A 20,490-nucleotide genomic window follows, 5' to 3' on the forward strand; every position below is an offset into this window, starting at 1 on the left:
GTCCATCTTTCTCCCATGCTGGATGCTTCCTGCCCTCGAACACTGGACTCCAGGTTCTTCAGTTTTGGGACTTGGACTGGCTCTCTTTGCTCCTCAGCTTGCAGACGGCCTATTGTGGGACCTTGTGATCGTGTAAGGTAATACTTAATAAACTCCTATACATATAGAATATATACATATACACGACCATATATCTCCTATTTGTTCTGTCCCTCTATAGAACCCTGACTAATACACTGATGACGGGGTAATTATAGGGCTCACCTCAGGGGAGAAATCTCATAGCTATAAAAGAAGATGGCTGGATAACCCTAAACATTCACGTCTCCCTGCCTCAACTGCCGATCTAGCAAATACGTAAATTTACATGTATCTTTTATTTCTTTTATTACTTGGGAAGAAATAAGAAACATATATATATATATATATATATATACACACACACATACACACACATATGGACACATTGGAGAAAAATGTATGAACACTGAGAAAGGAGAAAATTCTGAAAAATTCCAAAAAGGAAATGGAGATCATTTACAAAGGACAAAAAATCAAACTGACATCAGACTTGAGACAATGGTTAAAGCTTTGGAGAAGAGAACTTTGAACATAAAATTTCATATTCAATTAAACTGTTTTGTACATGTGAGAAAAACATATTGGTAGGCATTTAGGTTCTCAAAGATAATGCCATACAAAGTTTCTCTCTCTCTCTCTCTCTTTTTTTTTTTTTTTTTTTGAGAAGGAGTCCTACTCTGTTGCCCAGGCTGGAGTGCAGTGGTGCAATCTTGGCTCACTGCAACTTCCATCTCCTGGGTTCAAGCAATTCTCCTGCCTCATTTTCCAGAGTAACTGGGATTACAGGCGTGCACCACCACGCCCAGCTAAATTTTGTATTTTCAGTAGAGATGGCGTTTCACCATATTGGCCAGATAGGTCTTGAACTCCTAACCTCAAATGATCTACCCGCCTCGGCCTCCCAAAGTGCTGGGATTACAGGAGTGAGCCACCGTGCTGGACCCAAAGTTTCTCTTTGAAAAAAGTCTTTTAGAGAGGTTATCTTAGTGAAAAATAAAAGAAATGCATAAGCAAACAACTAGATATCAAAAGTAAAGGAGAACAAATAAAGTTCATTGTTCTTTACATAGGCCATAATAAAGAAAGAAGTACATCCATAATGTTTTGATAAAAATTCCAGGTGGTATTACTATATGGAAGGAGAAACAGAGGGAAGTTGAGAGAATGCTAAAGTATTAATTTTATTTGAGATGGGCAATGGAGGAATATGTTTTAACAAGATTTAAGCACAGCTAGGGAAAAATCACTATGAATCTTGATAAGGAAAGGGTAGCTATCAGCAACATAAACATAGAATATGCAATATTCTGTTTGGTAGATGAAAATCAGTTTATGGACAGAAGCTGGGAAAAAAAACAGAAAAGAAGCAAGGCTAGTAACAACAACACACACACACACACACACACACATACACACAAAATGGGGTAGCTGAAATAAGCCTTGGTAGAACAGTAGTTAATGTCAGTGTTAATATCAATAAAAAACAGAGTAAATGAAAAAATAAAAAAGCTAACAGTTTTTTCCAGAAAGTATAGGTGTAAAACCAAAGGATATAGTGAAATTGGAAATGAAAGAATGAAATAAGGAATATCAGAAAATATGAACTAAAAGAAAGTAGGGCTAGACACTTTTTAACTCTACAAAACAAAATTTAAGGTTAAAAATTCACAATGATAAAGAAAGAACCAAAATTTGGAAAAAATAGAACATGAAGCTATAATGATTATGAACACATGAGCACCTAACAATACATTATTGAACACTATTAATGTGCAACTGACAAACTATGGTGACACATGTCTGTGTCATATTTGTTCCTTGAGTTTGTGAATTTTCTAGTTCTTTGATTATTTCTTTTCTTCTTTAGTCTATGTGTGCATTACTTACATTTTTTTTCTCTTGTTACTCGATTTTTAGCAGTATTTGAGAATGTTTTAAATAGATGGGGATAAAAAGAATTTATAATAGTCCAAAAACAGTCTAAGTTTTCTGTGTGTGAAAGGCTTTTTATAAAAGTTATTTGAAACAAGGAACCAAAATGAAATTAGAGCACTTGCTGTAACTTTCATTTAATCATTCTTTTTTGTTATTTTTTCCCCAACAAATAGAAGATATACACATAGATTTCCTAATGTTCTAAGCTTCCATGGCAACCTGTGATCTAGAGTAGTAAAAAATCAAGTACAAAAATGTCTTAAAAATCATAGGGAAACATGCACCCAATATTTCATTTCCTCTAAAAACTGACCCTTTGAGTAGCATCCATGAATTGTGAGGTTGTCTTATTTTTTCAGAAAAAATAAAAATGCTACAGACAGAATCTATTATATGTATACCTAGGTTTTTGAATGATTCTATTTTTGCATTCCTTGTTTTCCGTGACAAAAAATAAAATCTGAAAATGGCAACATAAAATTAGCCAAATAGAGGCATTTTTTAAAAAGAGAATAAAATGTTTCAGTTCTACAGTTTCTTAACCTTTCTACTTAAATATATCTTACCACATATAAAATGTAAATAAAAGTAATAAACATACAATTAAATTAGTATGCATCATAATACTTTGAATAGTCATTAATCAGAATTTGTGAATTTTGCATCCTTTTTTTTTTTTTTTTTTGAGGCGGAGTCTCACTCTGTCTGTCGCCCAGGCTGGAGTGCAGTGGCACGATCTCGGCTCACTGCAGGCTCCGCCTCCCGGGTTCACACCATTCTTCTGCCTCAGTCTCCTGAGTAGCTGGGACCACAGGTGCCCACCACCCCGCCCGGGCTAATTTTTTGTGTTTTTTTTTTTTTTTTTTTTTTTTTATTTTCAGTAGAGACGGGGTTTCACCGTGTTAGCCAGGATGGTCTCGATCTCCTGATCTCGTGATCTGCCTACCTTAGCCTCCCAAAGTGCTGGGATTGCAGGCGTGAGCCACCGCGCCTGGCCGAATTTGCATCTTTAGGGATTATTATTTTCAGAAACCACTTCACGTATTACTTTTGGATTCTAATACCATATTTAGTTGCATATAATGATTTGTTTCATCATACTCTATTTCTGCCTTTGCAAAAAAGGAATGTAATAATACAGCAATTAACCACAAATAAAAATATTCATTTTATATGTGAGAAACATTCACTTTTTAACATTCAAAAATGAAGCTATGTAATTAAAATGCAACTCATCTCCACCCACCTTTTCTAAGTAAACTTTGTGAATAAAGATAGATGTGAATTGTTAACTAGGGGCACAGAGTACTCCAAAGACTAAATATAGGCGTTTTGTTTCTTCTATCATACCTGTGTCTTAAATTCCCTCAGCTCGTATCTGTCAGAGAAAGGCTGCCAGGTGAGCAGTCTGTCACTCCTGCCTAGGCTAATAGATTCTCCAGTGGCTTTGGTTACAGCTCATGTCATACTATTAAAACTATGTGCCTTGAAAATGGCATAACATATGTAGCTGAATCTAGTCAACTCTAGATAATCGGACTCTGTTTGGCTTCATAAGCAGATGTAGATTAGAGAAGCAATATAATAAATATGCAAAGCACAGTGGCCCTCTTTCAGCACCACTGTTCCTACCTCTAATGGCCCTCGCAGAAACTCTGTTTGTTCAGCTCCCACTTCCAGAGCTACATCAACAGAAGCAAAGGGACGGCTGGCCATTTGCTGTCGTTCTCGAAGCAGTTGCTGGAGGGGGTTAAAAATGATTTGTCTTAAAATAGGTTTAAAAGCACATGAAATTCAACAATATCTGGATCCCTTTTTTAACAAATGGCGTTGAAAAGTTAGGAATCATGTTATACAGATATCCATATCTAGGGTACTAAAGATGAAAATTACTTTCTCCCCGTGGCCTTGGTTATACGTCCACAGAGGCTTTAAATGTATGGTGTCTACAAATAACTTTTCCCCAACCTCCATCCTGCAGGCCTAATACGATGTACTCAAAAGCACTTTGAAAGCCTCAGGTGAGAGGTGCTACTTGAGTAAAAAGTGTTATTACAATGATGGCTATGCCAAATTTTCCTACTCAAAATAACTCATACTTTTGTCTTAGCTGAAAAAGAAAAAAAAACAGTAAAAATATTTAAGAAAAGATAATGAAAAGTTGCCAAAATGCATTAATAGAAATTAAATGAACATATACCTGCCAAGACTAAGTTTTGTTAAGTCATCAGAATCCCCTGTGAACTGCTATGGAACCAGAAGGAATTATTATTGGCAGTGTTCATATTTTTGTTCAAAGCCTCTCTTTATTATTCAAAATGAGGCATTAGTAAGTTGCAGAAATTGTGTGCAAGGACTTCTACAGCACCCCCAGATACTTGTTTCTTTCTCTTTGTGACTATTCTGGGCTTTGCCCAAGCTAAAACCAATAAACTAGCAAGTCCCAACCAACTACTAAGCTAATTTATCTTTTTGCCTCTCCTTGTAATTATAATATTCATTAAGTCATGATAAAAAAAAATTGATGACCAGCACTAGATATTGCAAATCTTGCCCTTCTCATTCTATACAGCTAATAAAATTATTATTAAATATTAAAATAGGACGTGTGATGCAATTAAATACTCTTTAAAATGAGAAGAAAATTGTATTATTGAAGAAAGGCAAAAATCCTTGAACACAAGGAATGGCTTCATTATTCACAGATATTTTTAAAGATTCTCTGTCATTAACTTAAAATGTTAACTACTAGTCTTTGAACGTAAATGGATGTAGTCCTGTGAGTGAACATTCATAAAATTCCCTTGTAGATGATAAAGGAACACAGGCCAAATTATTTAAACACAAGTTTATTTAAGCAGAAGTTTAAATAATAAACTGCCATCACAGTTTATTATTTAAAATTTGTTTTAATACCTGGTTTTTATTATTAAAAAGAGAACATTCACATGACAATATGGGATAGAAAGAATGCAACTGTTAATGAGTAACAATTTAAGTTTGTAGATTACATTTTTTTGAAGTAATAAATTCATTTTAAAAATACATATTCAAAGTAAAAAGTGAATGTGATCTAAATTATCAAATTATTCACTTTAATATAACTTCAAAATTATATTATTAAAAATACAGCTCCTGGCAAATAGAATCTTGTTTATGCCTCTCTCAACAGGAATGGGAAATTGATGTGAATAGTATGTCTATGCAAAATGCAAACATAAGGTTATCTCAAATGCTAAGGGATAGTAAATGCGGAAGACACCAGATTCTTTGTCTTCGGTAAAAACACACACACCAACATGCCCAGACAACACACACAAATATACAATCTACTCGTCCTATAGTCATGTACAAATATCTTGAGAAAATTGTAAATTCCACTTTGTGTTTGAACACAATTTTCTAAGATTTGTATTATCAATTATCTCCATTTGTATTCGTTCTCCTCAGCATATAAATGGCATCTCATATGACAAGTGATTGCTAGACAAAATGAACAGCTTCTTTTTCCTTATCTTGCCTTTTCCTTATATCTAAAAGTAAAAGGTCTACAAAATAGAATTAATGAATACTCAATATCACATATTGTAATATAAATCAACAAGTATTCCAAACTCACAATTGTTGACAAAAAATAGAGTTCCATGGACTGTAATCTATTATTGTGACTCCCAAAAACTCATAAAAAAGTCAGTGACTGATACTTTTATTCAATTTTTAAATTTGTAGAATGCAAAAGTATATTTAAAACTTCTAGTTTGTCTTCTGAGCTTTGTGTTTCCATCACTTTTTAGGAACTGAATGTCTACTAAATTACTTTATATAAAGAACAAGAAAAATATTCTTCTTGCCCAGGACTTTACTACTATAGTTTGTAAAGCAAATCTGCTAAAATGGAAATAATTAGGGCACAATATAGTGTATCAGTAAAGTTACAAATAAAGAATTAGACAAATAAATTTATTCTGGGTCACCTAGTGGAAGACCAGTTAGACAGCCCTTGCTGAAACAGCTGAGTTTCTGCCTTTGGGAGACTAACACAAATGTTCTTACTGTGAAATTTAGGAAGAGAAAATCATTTTCCCCTGTAACACTCTTGCTTTAGTGTGATAGCCCTACAATAATCAAATGGAGTAAATTGTGACTATCTTTGCAACTAATTTCTGCCCTCCTCCCCTATTCTTAACAATTGTCCTACTTTTAAATACCAGTTTCTCCACTTTCTAGCTGTTTGAGCTTAACCAAATTATTTAGACTTCTCTAAGCCTCAATTTTTCTCATCTATAAATAATAACAGTACCTACACTACGCCTATACCTTAGAGGACCTGTTTTAAATCCCAGCTGTTGCACTTACCAGCATTTGGATCATAATCTAATTACTGAGACCTTTCACTCATTCCTTCTCTCTATAAAATGGGAATAGCAATAATATCTTTAAGTCATAAGGTTGAGACTAAAGAGATAACACACTCGGGCTGTTCCACACCGCGGCTGGCACGTTGTGAGCACTCAATAACTGCTAATTGGTACAATTATAATGTTAAATTTCAAGCACTATTTTTGTCTCAGAAGATGGCACACTAATTACCACAGGCCCATTTTCTTCAGCAATAGTGACACATTTTGCTCTACTAGTCTCCCTTTTAACAAATGTTGCAAATGTATGAGACAGTTGGAAAATGTCATTATTGTGGTAAAATGAATTTAGATTTGGAACTGCCTTCCACCATTTGTGACTAAGAATGACAAAAACTCATCCTGAAAATTAGGAAAAAATATATCATATTTTCTTAAGAAATTTTGAAAATTAATCTATTTTCTAGGATTGTGTTTTATATAAAAGGAAGCTTAACATTTTGTATACCCATAAGAAGCCATATAGCAGATGTGTCTGTTTTATAACTAATCTGCTATTGCCAATTATTCAGCAGAACAATAAAGCCAAAAGAACAAACTGATCATCATACAATAGATTATAATCATACTGCCATAAACATTGTTGTGAAGAAAATTTAAAAACTAAAGAGATGTTATTATCTTATTTGTTGTACATGATAACTGTTTTGCTATTCAAAATCTCTTATGAAACAAACCATGGAATTAAAAATGATATGAAAATCAGGCCAGGCTCAGCGGCTCATGCTTGTAAGCACTTTGGGAGGCTGAGGCAGGTGGATCACCTGAGGTCAGGAGTTCAAGACCAGCCTGACCAACATGGTGAAATCCTGTCTCTGCTAAAAAATAAAAATAAAAATAAAAAAAATTAGCCAGGCATGGTGGCACATGCCTGTAATCCCAGCTACTCAGGAGACTGAGACACGAGAATCACTTGAACCCGGGAGGTGGAGGTTGCAGTGAGCTGAGATTGCGTCATTGCACTCCAGCCTGCGGCAACAAGAGCGAAACCCCGTCTCAAAAATAAATAAATAAATAAATATAAAAGAAAAGAATATCTATGCTTAAATTTGACAACCAGGTAGAGTCAGATAGAGTCAGTGATTCTACCAAATATGAAAACAGATAATTCTTCAACTTAATACTATTACTTCAAATACAGTATCATTCCCCAAACTTCATACTAGCTAACTTTCCAAATACCACAAGGCATACAACTCTTTGAATGACTTTAGGATAATAATCCTTAAAAATACACATATATAAAAAACAAAGCAGTGACTAACTCTGCCTCCAATTGTCTTCATACCTCCTACTACATGACTCTTTTGTACAGGTTCCCTATCTATTCTCTCCTCCACCTTCAAATGTCCTTCTACCTCACCTCAAATTTGAAATGATCATCTCTTCTATGAATTATTTGTGACATTAATATGGCACCATCTCTTTATGTCTCCATGCTTTTCTGGGATCTTCTTTAAGGCAAAAGCCTATTTTTGTTTTTCATTCCCCACAATACTTAGTTGATAGGCAATAGTGTTTTATGAATGAACAATGAATGAGTGAATAAAATATAGTATAAAAATCTGTTTCATCCAAATGTGGGTAAAGGAAAGTTTTGATAAAACTGACTCTAATTATGAATAAACTTTTAAAACTCTTATATGTCCTTTGATATTCTAGAATTTATGTCTTATCCTTGAAAGTAGGTAGACATTTATTTTTTTAGAGTGGGGATGTTTCATGGACCTGCCTTGCAAATCAGTATCAGATTTCATATTGTTCCTCAACATCTAGCTTATTGCAATACTGCAAAGATCATAGAAAAAAACTGCCATAAAGTCATCACAATGCATTAATATTTCTAACAGCAATTATATTCAAAACAATTTGGAAAGGTATAAAAAGAGCACTCAAAATGATTTTGTCATTAGTTTTGAGCTACAAAGTAAAATAAAGCCTCTGAATAAAAGATTATGCAACAATTCATGAAATAAGAGGGTTTCTGTTATTAACACAAACATATTTAACATACAGTAATACAAGTAAAAAATCATTTTTTGTTCTTTTGATGTTAGGATGGTGTAAAGAAGAGAAGGGGCAAGAACTTTTAGTATCATTAAATTAGGAAAGCATGGTATTCTACCATCTTATATAACTAAATCTTCAAGGCACAAGGTTCAAATTCTTGTTCAGAAAAATATTGGAAATCTTTTGCTTTCAGTCTTCCAGTGTGAGGTTAATTTTCCTAGATAGTGATGTTAGTCATTATGGGTGTGGCTTGGAAAAACATCTTTATTCAGGTTACAGTTGTTATTTTTTTCTAGGCTTTTATAATCTTTGACCTACTGGCAATATGCTGTGTTTGAAATAATGTGTTAACTTAAAAATAAAAAAAATTCTACCCGTCTAACACTGACAAGTATTCACTGAGTTGGCTGATAATATTCATTTCCAATGATTTTTGAAATTTCTTTGTCAAACGGTATTTTTGCAATATTTATATTAACTTGCAAAATAAACTTCAGTGACTGTCCAGAAGGCCTTTAATAATTCAAGATTCCACAAAACCTTAAGATTAGTTATTTTTTCTTCATTATTCAAAAGCAAAATGTTGTCAAATAGCCACAGCAGATTTTCCAGGTAGGTTGTTCAGTTATTCGGGGTTGCTGTTTGGGCAGTAATGTGCCAAAACCTAAACCTACCTTTCACTGTCATCAAGCCTGCTACCAGACAGAGGAAAGACAAAGGAAAAATGGAAAATGTTTCCGGATCTTTGATTAAAATATAGATTTCAAAATATCCTCTAAAATGCTAATAGCATATATAAATGATATGGTTTGACTGTGTCCCCACCCAAATCTCAACTTGAATTGTATCTCCCAGAAATCTCCTGTGTTGTGGGAGGGACCCAGTGGGAGGAACTGAATCGTGGGGGCTGGTCTTTCCCGTGTTATTCTCATGATAGTGAATAAGTCTCATGAGAACTGATGGGTTTATCAGTGGTTTCTGCTTCTGATTCTTCTTCATTTTCTCTTAACGCTGCCATGTAAGAAGTGCCTTTGGTCCCCCACCATGATTCTGAGGCCTCCCCAGCCACGTGGAACTGTAAGTCCAATTAAACCTCTTTTTCTTCCCAGTCTCAAGTATGTCTTTATCAGTAGTGTGAAAGTGGACTAATACAATAGCTTATATATATGTATATACCCAAGCATATATAGTACATGTGCATGTCAACGTATGTAGAAAGTATAAGCATGACTATCTGTATCAAAGTAAATATGTTATCACTCAAAGTAAAATTAAACCGAAAGGTCAAAATAATGGATTAAATTATGTCAACAAATGAGGGTCTTGTTGTCATCTGGCTAACACTGATTATATAATTCATATGACCAAGACACAATATCCATAGATTTTTAGACCTGGCAGGAACCTCACAAAACCTCTAAGCCAGAGATTCTTCAATCTGCAGATCACAGACCTCTAAAGGGCAAATAGATGAGGACTGGAAAAGTCTATGAACCTGGCACTGATAGATGATACTTTAATTTTTTCCCTGCAATTTCAGTGGATTCAATCATTAACTTACTGCTGTCTTCAGAAGCTAACAGCCCCTCATCCTGAACCAAAATGTAACTCTACTTCCTTAAGTTATTTCAAGAAATAAATCAATCAACTCATGTTAATGCTTCAAAATAAAACAAAAGGGAATAAATTCTAAAAGCCAGAAAAACTACTTTAGAATTACTGACACATTCCTATTTGCTAGGTAAGAATTTGAAAATTATCTTTAAGGCAGAATTAGTTCAAAGCTCAGACATTTAATTGGAAACATTTCATTTATTTGTTTTCTTCATGTAGCTCACTGGTTCTCAAACTTTGTTTTTTCTGTAAACTTTGGTGTATATGCAATGCCACCTATACTCTATACTGAATGATCTTGTTTCTTAAAGATATCAGCCTTACATACTGATTGTAGATCATAACTTCAATGTAAAATCAGTCTCACAGAACTCTGGAAATTGTCAATACTAACAAGAGCGGGGGGTACAAACTATATGACCTGACAGCATCACCATCATTTCCTTGTAATAAGGTATTTTTAAAAGGTTTCTACTGACAGGAATTAAATAAAATATACCTTACTTTTATAAGTATGGTCCTTTTAAGCATGGGCTGTCATTGTTTAGGTTAATTTAGGAAATGTCAAAGAAAATGAATAATCTTCATTAGCAAGTCTTCCTTATCTTTACATATCCATGCTATCCATTCCTACTTAAACATCATAGGAGACAAAATAGTACTTCTTACCGGGGCAATTCTTTGTAATTAAATTTTGAAGTCAAGAAAATGGAAGGGGTGCCTGACATCTGTCCATTTGTAAGTCTTCATGAAAATAAGTTTAATTTAAAAGGGATAGGAGCCAGACGCAGTGGCTCACACCTATAATCCCAGTACTTTGGGAGGCCAAGGCGGGCAGATCGCCTGAGGTCAGGCGTTCAAGGCCAGCCTAGCCAACATGACGAAACTCTGTCTCTACTAAAAAATACAAAAAACGTATCCAGGCCTGGTGGCGTACACCTGTAATCCCAGCTACTCAGGGGGTTGAAGTAGGAGAATGGCTTGAATCTGGGAGGCAGAAGATACAGTGAGCCAGGACCACCACTGCACTCCAGCCTGGGGCAACAGAGCAAGATTCCATCTCAAAAAAAAAAAAAAAAAGAGTGTGGGGGGATAGAATTTTATCAAAATTTGAATTTTTCTCAACACAAAAGCTGTGTCTTGAAGCATATCACAAAGTTGTTAATCAAATCAGTTAAGCTTTGTATCTTTGGATAGACCTTGGTAAAATCATTTTTTGGTGGGTGGGGGATGATCATGCTAATTTGCAGTGTGGAGCAAACAAAGAAAAGTAAAATAATATCCCTATCTAATTATCACATCCATTCCAGAAATTTCTAATGTTTGCTAACACTGAGTATTTTGAAGTAAATTAGGAAAGGATTAGAATTTCATCATTTCTTTTTAGTCTAAGTGAAACACTAACATGATCCAGCATAGACAATCCCTGGTTTTTCTCAACTGTGTGCTTGCTGACTTCTCATTAACAAAGAATTCCAACTTGTGAACACTTTTTCAAAAGAAAATCACTTAAATCTTCATAATACTGAAGATTAATATTCCATGCAAAACTTTGATTATGCAGATTATATACCTGTGTATACTTGTTTTTATCTTCTACTTGATCACATATCTCATTTTGTTCCCTAATGAGAAGTGAAGTTCTGTATGTCATGTGGCACATGTCTTCATGCATTAGCAATAAGAAAATACTTTTCTGTGAAGTCTTAATACTTTGTCAAGAAACTTCATTAAGGACTGGAAGCAAATTATGAAGTGCTTTACTTCAAATTCCAAAGGATGATCTTGAATAGTTTAGACTAAAATTCTAGGAAAAAATTTGTTTTTTTCTTTCATTGTTTTTAAAAAATAAAAGCCTATTTGTAGAAAAATGTGATACAGAGTTTGCTCATATCAAGATTTGCATGGTGAATAAATTTGCCTGTAACAATTAATTGAATGAATTTTTGCTGAGCTCCTACTGCATGCCCTTTTCCTAGGAACTGATGTATGGGGTGACTCTTTTGATTCTATTCAGCAAGCTTCTCCATGCCAGCAAAAAAATACCAGGGACTCTTCTGAACCATGTGCCAGGAAACTGGAAGCAGGCAACTGGCAGATAGTATAGTCTGATATTGGAGGAAGTATTTATGTAGCCTGGAGTTAAAAGCAACAAAGCTATTCGTTAGTGGACGAAGACCTCCATATATGCAAAAATATTGCAGAATTTTTGAAGTTGACTCTTCGGGAAATTTTAAAATTAAAATACGGACTCTAAATCTTTTCTGTGTTGACACAGATAGCATCACCTATAAAGACTTTGCCAAAGATGATCTCATTTCAGGATAAAAGAAATAATGCAAAATGGATTTATCTAGGAGAGTCTTAAAAACTGTGCTATGGCTTGATACAGGCTATCCTTTCTGGTGACCAACAGGAAATTCAATGGACCTCTGCAAGATAGTATTTTATCTTGCTTTTTGTACTTGTTGACATTAAAACAAAATGTCGAAAAATGAATGCTTATTGACAACTTTAAAGAATACTCTGGGCACTTAAGAATCATAATTAACAGTACAGAGAAGTCTTGTTTGTTTGACATTGACTTACATAAATAAATAAAAGTATTACGGAAAAAAATTGCTGTGGGAAACAAAATGGTCAGGAGAAAGATACAGTGCAGAGGGAAAGTGCTTTAGATAGGATGGTTACAGAAGAGAAATGACATTTGCCCTGAAACCCTGAATAGTTAATCAGAATAGGCACACATCCCCAAAAGCTCAGTAGTTGAACACAGAAAAGTTTATTTTTTGCTCACACAAAATCCTCTGGTCTAGGTAACTTCCCATCTGGTAAATCAGCAATATAGATTGCTTCAATCTTGTCACTTTCCACCTCAACCCAAGACTTCCCAAAGAATCATGGCAGAAAAGGGACTAGTGAATCGTGTACGGACTTTTCAGTGCTTCAGCCCACAAGTGACACACCTCATTATCAGAAATAGTCACACAGTCCAACCTAATTACATAGAAGCCAGAAAATGTAGGGTGGCAAATGGAATATTAGGTGAACGGAACAAAGGAAGCTAGAAAAGAATATTTCAGGCCGGGTGCGGTGGCTCACGCCTGTAATCCCAGCACTTTGGGAGGCTGAGGTGGGTGGATCACGAGGTCAAGAGATGGAGACCATGCTGGCCAACCAACATGGTGAAATCCTGTCTCTACTAAAAATATAAAAATTAGCTGGGCGTAGTGGCACACGCCTGTAGTCCCAGCTACTCGGGAGGCTGAGGCAGGACAATCGCTTTAACCCGGGATGTGGAGATTGCAGTGAGCTGAGATTGTGCCACTGCACTCCAGCCCAGGCGACAGAGCAAGACTCCATCTCAAAAAAAAAAAAGACCATTTCAGGAAGCGGGAAAAGCAAGAGCCAAATTTTGAGGCAAGGCTGAGCTTAAAATATTCAAGAAACAGACAGAAAGAAGTCGGAATCTTAACAAGCAAGATGGTGAAGGGCAGACTGGCCAATGGATAATATTGGGTTTATCAAGATTAAGATACATTGAAATCACATCTGTAAATCATTAGGCACACAGGAGCTAAATAAATTAGATTCATTATTTTCTGAAACATAATTTTCTTTGTATTTCTCAGACAGTCCATTCCTATGGTGTTAGAATTAGCTTGGAACAAAATGGCACAAGAAATAGGCTTTACCATCCTCAAGTAAAGTTATTTAATACATCATTCAGAAAACAGCAACAGCAGTTAATCTCAAATACAATGAACATAGCTCTCTCAATAAGTATTGAAAGGTCAATTTTGTATGTAACCTTTTTTAATACAAAAGGCCAGGTGGTTGTAATTTATCTGAGCAAATCAAAATGAGCAAAGGATGAGTACCGAAAAGGTCATTTAAAAGCGAGATCCTCAGAATGGATTTTAATACATATTACTCCTCAAAGAGCAAAAATGAGAACCTGGTTAATTTCAAATTTTGAAATCTGCACTTGAAAAAATTTTTCACACATAGAATACCCCCACAGTCATACTATGGAGTATATTTCTTAAACTTAGAGGTTTAGGTTGTGAAAGAAATACCTGTCCTGCTCTCAAAGACAGGGACAAATGAATGCTATGTCTTTGACATCCAGGAGGTGCACAATATGATCAAGTCAACCTTGACAAGTGGAAATATAAAAGCATCTGAAGACAATAGAAATGACACACTGACTTCTGCTTGTGTGCCAGTAATTTATGACTTGAGGCTCTTGCTGCAACAAAGCTCAGATCAATCTCTCAGTAGTTCCCCGAACCCCAAGAAGTAATTCACTAAAGAAAGATTTCTTTTCTCCCTGATTCTGGGAATTAATGCAAAGCTAATGATTCAATTCTGAGCCACAACATGCTAGCTGCTAGGTTAAAAAATTCTAAATGCAACATAATCCAGTTAGTTTTTTCATTTAGTGTATAAGGAGTTCGTGTTGAACATTTAAGTAGTTTATGACTATAATTTTGAAGTTCTTCAAGAGGTTCTTAAATCTTCCTGGATACGTAAATGACCCACACACTGGCATTTTCCTTTTAATCAATACATATATTAAAGATATTTTTTTCCTTTGAGGAATATGGGATTATTTTGCTATTAGCTAATGGAGTCATTTTCAGTTCAATATTGCAAAATGCTAAAAAATGGTTCTCCAGTAAAATGCTCCTTTGTGAAGACATCTGCTAAATACAGTTTTTTTAAGTCTCCATTGGAAGATACCTATAATAATCATTGACTAATTGGTGTGATAAATGAATAGGCAATCTGACTTGTTTTTAATATTTTGTGAAAGGAGACATGACATGCTTTTTTTAAAAAAATGAATTTCAATTGTTTGAATTTTTTAAATGTGAAGGGCAGTTTGATGTAGCATAGATTACTCATGACTGATATAAATCGGCTTTCTTATGTACTTGGAACAATGTGTTAAACCACAAAAATCAGAATGTAAGAAAGTCACAGGCTCATTGGAATAACTCATTCTCAGATTTGGAAGGAATACTGGAGGTTACTTAGTCCAGTGTTCCTATTAAAGCAGGCTCAGAAGTGCTGTGACTTTCCTAATAGATGGTCATCTAGGACCCTTGAATACCCTGACACGAACTTTGATCAAGACAAGTCTTCTCTACTTAGCATGTCTATGAGTAAATTTTTGAAACTAAATTCGGAACTTCACATTGGTATTTATTATACATTTTTCATGTTTTACTGTTGTGATTGTTTTTAACCTATTTTTTTATTGAGTGCAGAATTTTCTTTGAATCTTTAAACTTCCAATGTGTTAGTTGTCTCTCTGCATGTTGTCTTTCACGTTGACCCCTATTCCATTCCCCTGAACAGGTCAATGCCCTTTGGGGGCAAAGAGAATCAAGATAGTGAGTTGTCATACTTGCTAGTAATTCAATGCAAATCACAAAAGCCACCACAAGAATGGGTTTTGCTTTTTCATATTCCAGGGTTCTCTCCATGTAGTATATCAAAAGATAGGACAGACAAGGTATATGGATTTAGAAACATTCAGTTGATTATGTCCATGCTGGGTGGCAAGAGGTATATGATACCCAAGAAGTTCCCTAGCTAGCAGACTAGGCATGTTTTCCCTTATTTTCAAACTTTGTAACACCATCCTTTGTCCACTGCAAAACTTACCCAAAACTTAACCCTCCTTAGCCCTTGCTCTGGAATACAACTTTCTGGACCATATGTTATTGAATTCTAATTTCTGTACTTTGTATATATTTTTATAAGGAGTGGGTTCCAAACTTGGGGCAACTGAGAAAGGCATCTGTGTGTTTCTTACTTAGTCAGCCACTCTGCAACTGATGACCAGACAGATTTCTTGGCTCATTCAACATCTCTCGGTCCAATGATGCTCCCAAAAACTTTGCAGCCTCTTCCTCCGTGTTTTGTCTGCTTCACCAATCAACTGGTACATTTTCTTCAATGTACTGGCTTATGATATATTCCTGCTAAGAAGACATATCTAACCATATGATTTTCTTCCCTTTACCAAAAGCATTTTAACTTTCACCAAATATATTCTATATACTTCACACTTAATCTACAAATTCCCTTTATTCTACTATATTTCCTTTCTATGAATTTTCCCATAAATATCTAAATTTGATAATCAGGCCATTTATTTCTTGGTTGATGAAAATTTTAAGTGGATCAGAGAAAAGAAATACATGCTTTATTACCCTTTCTCTAGAAATGGACACTTACCTAGCAATCAATAATGAATCTATTGAACTGTTGGGGTCTCTGATAAGGTTTCTATTATTAAGTAGACCCTTCTCATCTGCTTGGGATTCTGAACAGGTTAAAAAGTAAAAAGTGAAGATAAAGAACATAATATCATTGAGACAGCCAAGTAAAATGGGCCACCTGGCAGAACCTCCGACAGGCCTGCGCAGTGGGAGGAATGCACACTGGGAAAGTTTGTGCTGTTTGCAGTGGGAGGAACTTGGCCTCTCCTGTTCCGGGGTGGTACCTGGGAGTCAACTGGTGAGATGGGGGCCTGTTAACAGGAAATTCTCTCACTTTGCTGAGTTTTTTTTTTTCTTTTCACCCAGTAAATTCCATTTTTCCCACCCTTCAATGTATCTGTGAGCCTAACCTTTCACGGTCATGTGATAAGGACCCCATTTTTAGTTGAACTAGCGAAAAGGTCCTACAACATCATCTTTACTACTGATTCTGTGTATTTCACTTAAATTTAGAAATCAAATAAGCCACTCCATTTCCTTAAGGATAGAACAAGTAATGGGGCAATCCAGAAAACAAAAATGAAGATCACTGGGCTTCAACTAGGGCCAAGGCCTTAATTTGCCATTTACTATGCAAGTGCAACTATTCCTAAGCTTTGCTGAGGCAATGTCTTAATTATATGGAAAAAAAGGCTTTGGAAATTATTGAGCAGAATGTTTGCTGTTACTAAACATAGTAAACTACAAAGAAGTCAAGTTCTAAATTTATAGAACTTGAATTTTAATTCTTGTACTTTGTACACATATATGAGGAGTGAGTCCCAAACTGGGGGCAACTGAGAAAGGTATCTGTGTATTTCTGTCTTAGCCAGTCCTTCAGCAACTGATGACTAGACAGCTTTCTTGGCTCATTCAATCTCTTATGGGGAGACGATAGATAGATAGATAGATTAGATAGATAGATAGATAGATAGATAGATAGATAGATAGATATAAAATAGAACCTGAATGGGTTTTAAATGGTTACTGTGTATATGTGTGTGTGTATATATATAAATAGAATGTGAATGAGCTTTAAATGGTTAGTGTTAGGCTTAAGTAGCCAACACTAGTTCCTTTACCTAAAATTTCATTTTCTACTTCTTCCCTGACCACCTCAATTAAAATGTCAATCATCTTCACACACAAACACACACACACACACACACACACACACTGCCACTTTCCCTCTTCCTTGTTTTGTTTTTGTCCACATTATTCTCTATCATCAAATATGCTATATATTTTGCTTGTTTGTTTAAAGTTTGTCTCTACTGATAGTGCTTGGATTTTTATATATGTTAATCTCAGCATCTAGAAAGTATTTGGTAGATGGAAGATGTTCAATAAATATTTGTTGAATTTAAAAATTAATTTAAGACCAAGATAGGACCTATGGATGAAACTTACAATCATTTAGTTTGAACACAAGCTCAAGGACGCTTTCTACCATGTGGTCTTAGATTGTCTCTGAATTGGCTAATGACAGAGGAGAGACAAATACTTCCTGGGAAGTAAAGTCATAGAGACATACAGTGGCAACGGCCACAGCAAAATAAGATTGAAATGCCTCTGGTTAGTTACAAAAGCATGGGTGTTATTCACCCAACACAGTCACTCTCAATTTAGGGTTGGGATAAATGGAAACTAAAAAGTTTTAAAAATACCGTCTAGGAGGAGAAGGCATGGATAAGATGTGCTCGGGGCTGGGCTGATATGATTAAAATTTTCTATTTTTTTTTCTTTTTTGTTTGAAACATTATCTTACTCTATCACCCCGCCTGGAGTTCAGTGGCACAATCTTGGCTCACTGCAACCTCCGTCTCCTGGGTTCAAGCGATCATCGTGCCTCAGCCTCCTGAGTAGCTGGGATTACAGGCGCACATCACCACGCCTGGCTAATCTGTGTACTTTTAGTAGAAACAGTGTTTGCACTGTGTTGGCCAGGCTGGTCTCAAACTCCTGGCCTCAAGTGATCCACCTGCCTTGGCCTCCCAAAGTGCTGGGATTACAGGCATGAGCCACTCCGCCCAGTCACAAATTTCTAAATTTTGCAAGAAGGCAGCAATGTTTCTCTAAGAGGTAAGTATGCATAATACCAAAATCAACCATTTGCTTAGGGATTTCTCCCACTGGGATTTAAACCCATAGCTCATGAATTCTGGACAACTTGTATAGACCAATAGGTATCATGGCAAGATTAAAATCAGGGTTTACAATCTACCCTTCTTTCCTTAGATACCACTGAGTCTCTGGTATGGTGTCTGGCCACACTAAGAACTAGGTTTAGGCATATCATTTTGCCTGAGATAACTCATTTAAAGGGTAGGAATTGGTCTGCTTTCTAAATTTGGTCACTGTGTGGCCAGTGCTCTGAAAATTTTCCATGTGTTATTAATAATTTGTATTATTTAAAATCAGGCCCACAGAAGGCTTGGCATTGAACTAATATAGCAGTGTTGACGCTGAAGGAGCTCTAGGCAGTCTGGTGAGAAACAGACAATCCCAACTCTTCCTGTGAATGGTGAATGCTTATGGCTGAGAATAATATTGAAGAATGTTTAATATTTTAATCAGAAATATTGAAGAATGGTTTTGAAATTTAGTTGAAGAATTTTTAACTCACAAAGGCAAAATAATTTTAGACTTTACTTATGGTTTTAATTTGCGAAGAAATATAATCTTTTAAACTTTAATGATTGTTCCCTGGGAATTTGATAAAGTGAGGAGATTTTATTTAATTAGGGCATTTCTATGTTTTTGGAATTTTATTTACTGATGTATCTTTACACATTCTAGTATTAGAGTTATTTAATATGGCCATAGAGTTACATATAATTTAAGATAAGAAATAAGTTGGCGGTAAATTTCCAGCTTCAGATACAGAGTGTCATTGAAGCTGATTTGATATATGTCCTGTTCCAACCCATTTCAGAATCTTCTCAGTGTAGAATCAAAACTGACCACCATGGATCTCAGGATAATGCCCAAAGCAGCTGACATTAGAATTGGCCTCCTGCCCAAATAAACTGCTGATCTCCTCCCTCACATAGTTGACCACAGGCTTTATGGTTAAACTCAGTGGCCTAAGAGAACAGATGCAAGGCAAAGTTAGAGGGGAAAACCTTTTGCCATTCCTAGTTTTGATGAGGAGGTATTTTCCATAAATACTCTCCTAGCTTCTCTCCTGCTCTTACTCATTGTGTTCCAAGGAGGTGAAGTGATTAATTCTATAGATGAATCTGCCTCTCTTCCTTTTAGAAGCAAGTCTGCCTGCAGACAATGTGAATTTGGTTTGGACCCTCTCTCTCATAACTTCTTATCTGGGAAGCCTACCCACAGGAGGCAGCATAACTTAATGTATTATCCATGGCAGGTGACAAAATCTGCCTAATTCTTGAGTTCAGAATTAGCAAAATAATTTGGTTTATGGACCCAAAGTTATGTCCTTCAGCATGACTTTTATCAATAATAAAAATGATATATTGACCAGTATTTTCAAATTAACTGTTTAGTTCCTATTTGTTTAGAACCCAGAGAAAGAAAAGAGTGCTAATTATTGGCCCCTCTCAGAAACCACCAACAATAACTATGCCATTACCCAGTGTCCATTTTTCTATCAACTTCAAAAGAACACCAGATATTCATAAATGCCATTATAAAGTTAAGATATATCATATCTGCAGCATAACCTTGCTGTATCAGTCAGGTTAGCCTAACAAAAAAGAAAAAAATTTCTTTTTGAAGCCTTAACTTACTTATAGCTTTACACTTTCTACTACCATTACTTAAACTGAATAAATGAATGAATGATTTATTGGGGTATTTTATTTTAGCTCCTGCCACAGAATCAAAATAGCTTTCCTGTAAACATTTTGGAAGAAATTTTGCTAAAATCTGGGGGTGTGTAAATGCTTCTCTTCTCTATTCTCTTTCCTTTATATTATATACTCTCAAATGGCATGATAATTTTCTGTCTCCCAGGACTCCTACATCCCCCACCTGTTGGTTGTTTATCTTACTATTCTCTCTGTCTTCTCAAAGTTAGAGCTATTAGCAAAGCAAATCAAGAACGGATCACATCTTCCGCTTTCAGTGGAATATCCAGACAGTTTCTACTTCCCTATAATTACTCTATCTTGATTGAGCGCCAATTT

The 20,490-nt window shown here is 35.4% G+C and overlaps 1 protein-coding gene across 4 annotated transcripts in view; it reads right to left on the reverse strand.

Moving 5' to 3' along the window:
* ATRNL1 (attractin like 1) overlaps nt 1–20,490 on the reverse strand; it is an 861,353-nt gene that overhangs the window by 223,174 nt on the left and 617,689 nt on the right. For 3 of the 4 annotated variants that reach the window (XM_055248210.2, XM_055248235.2, XM_055248225.2), the window contains one exon: nt 3,649–3,756. The exons of the other annotated variant lie outside the window; for it this stretch is intronic. In XM_055248210.2, coding sequence (XP_055104185.1) covers nt 3,649–3,756 — 108 coding nt within the window. The remainder of the gene's footprint in view (nt 1–3,648; nt 3,757–20,490) is intronic. 4 annotated transcript variants of the gene reach the window in all.

The sequence above is a fragment of the Symphalangus syndactylus genome, chromosome 2, assembly GCF_028878055.3.
Source record: "Symphalangus syndactylus isolate Jambi chromosome 2, NHGRI_mSymSyn1-v2.1_pri, whole genome shotgun sequence".
In the NCBI taxonomy this organism is placed as follows: domain Eukaryota; kingdom Metazoa; phylum Chordata; class Mammalia; order Primates; family Hylobatidae; genus Symphalangus; species Symphalangus syndactylus.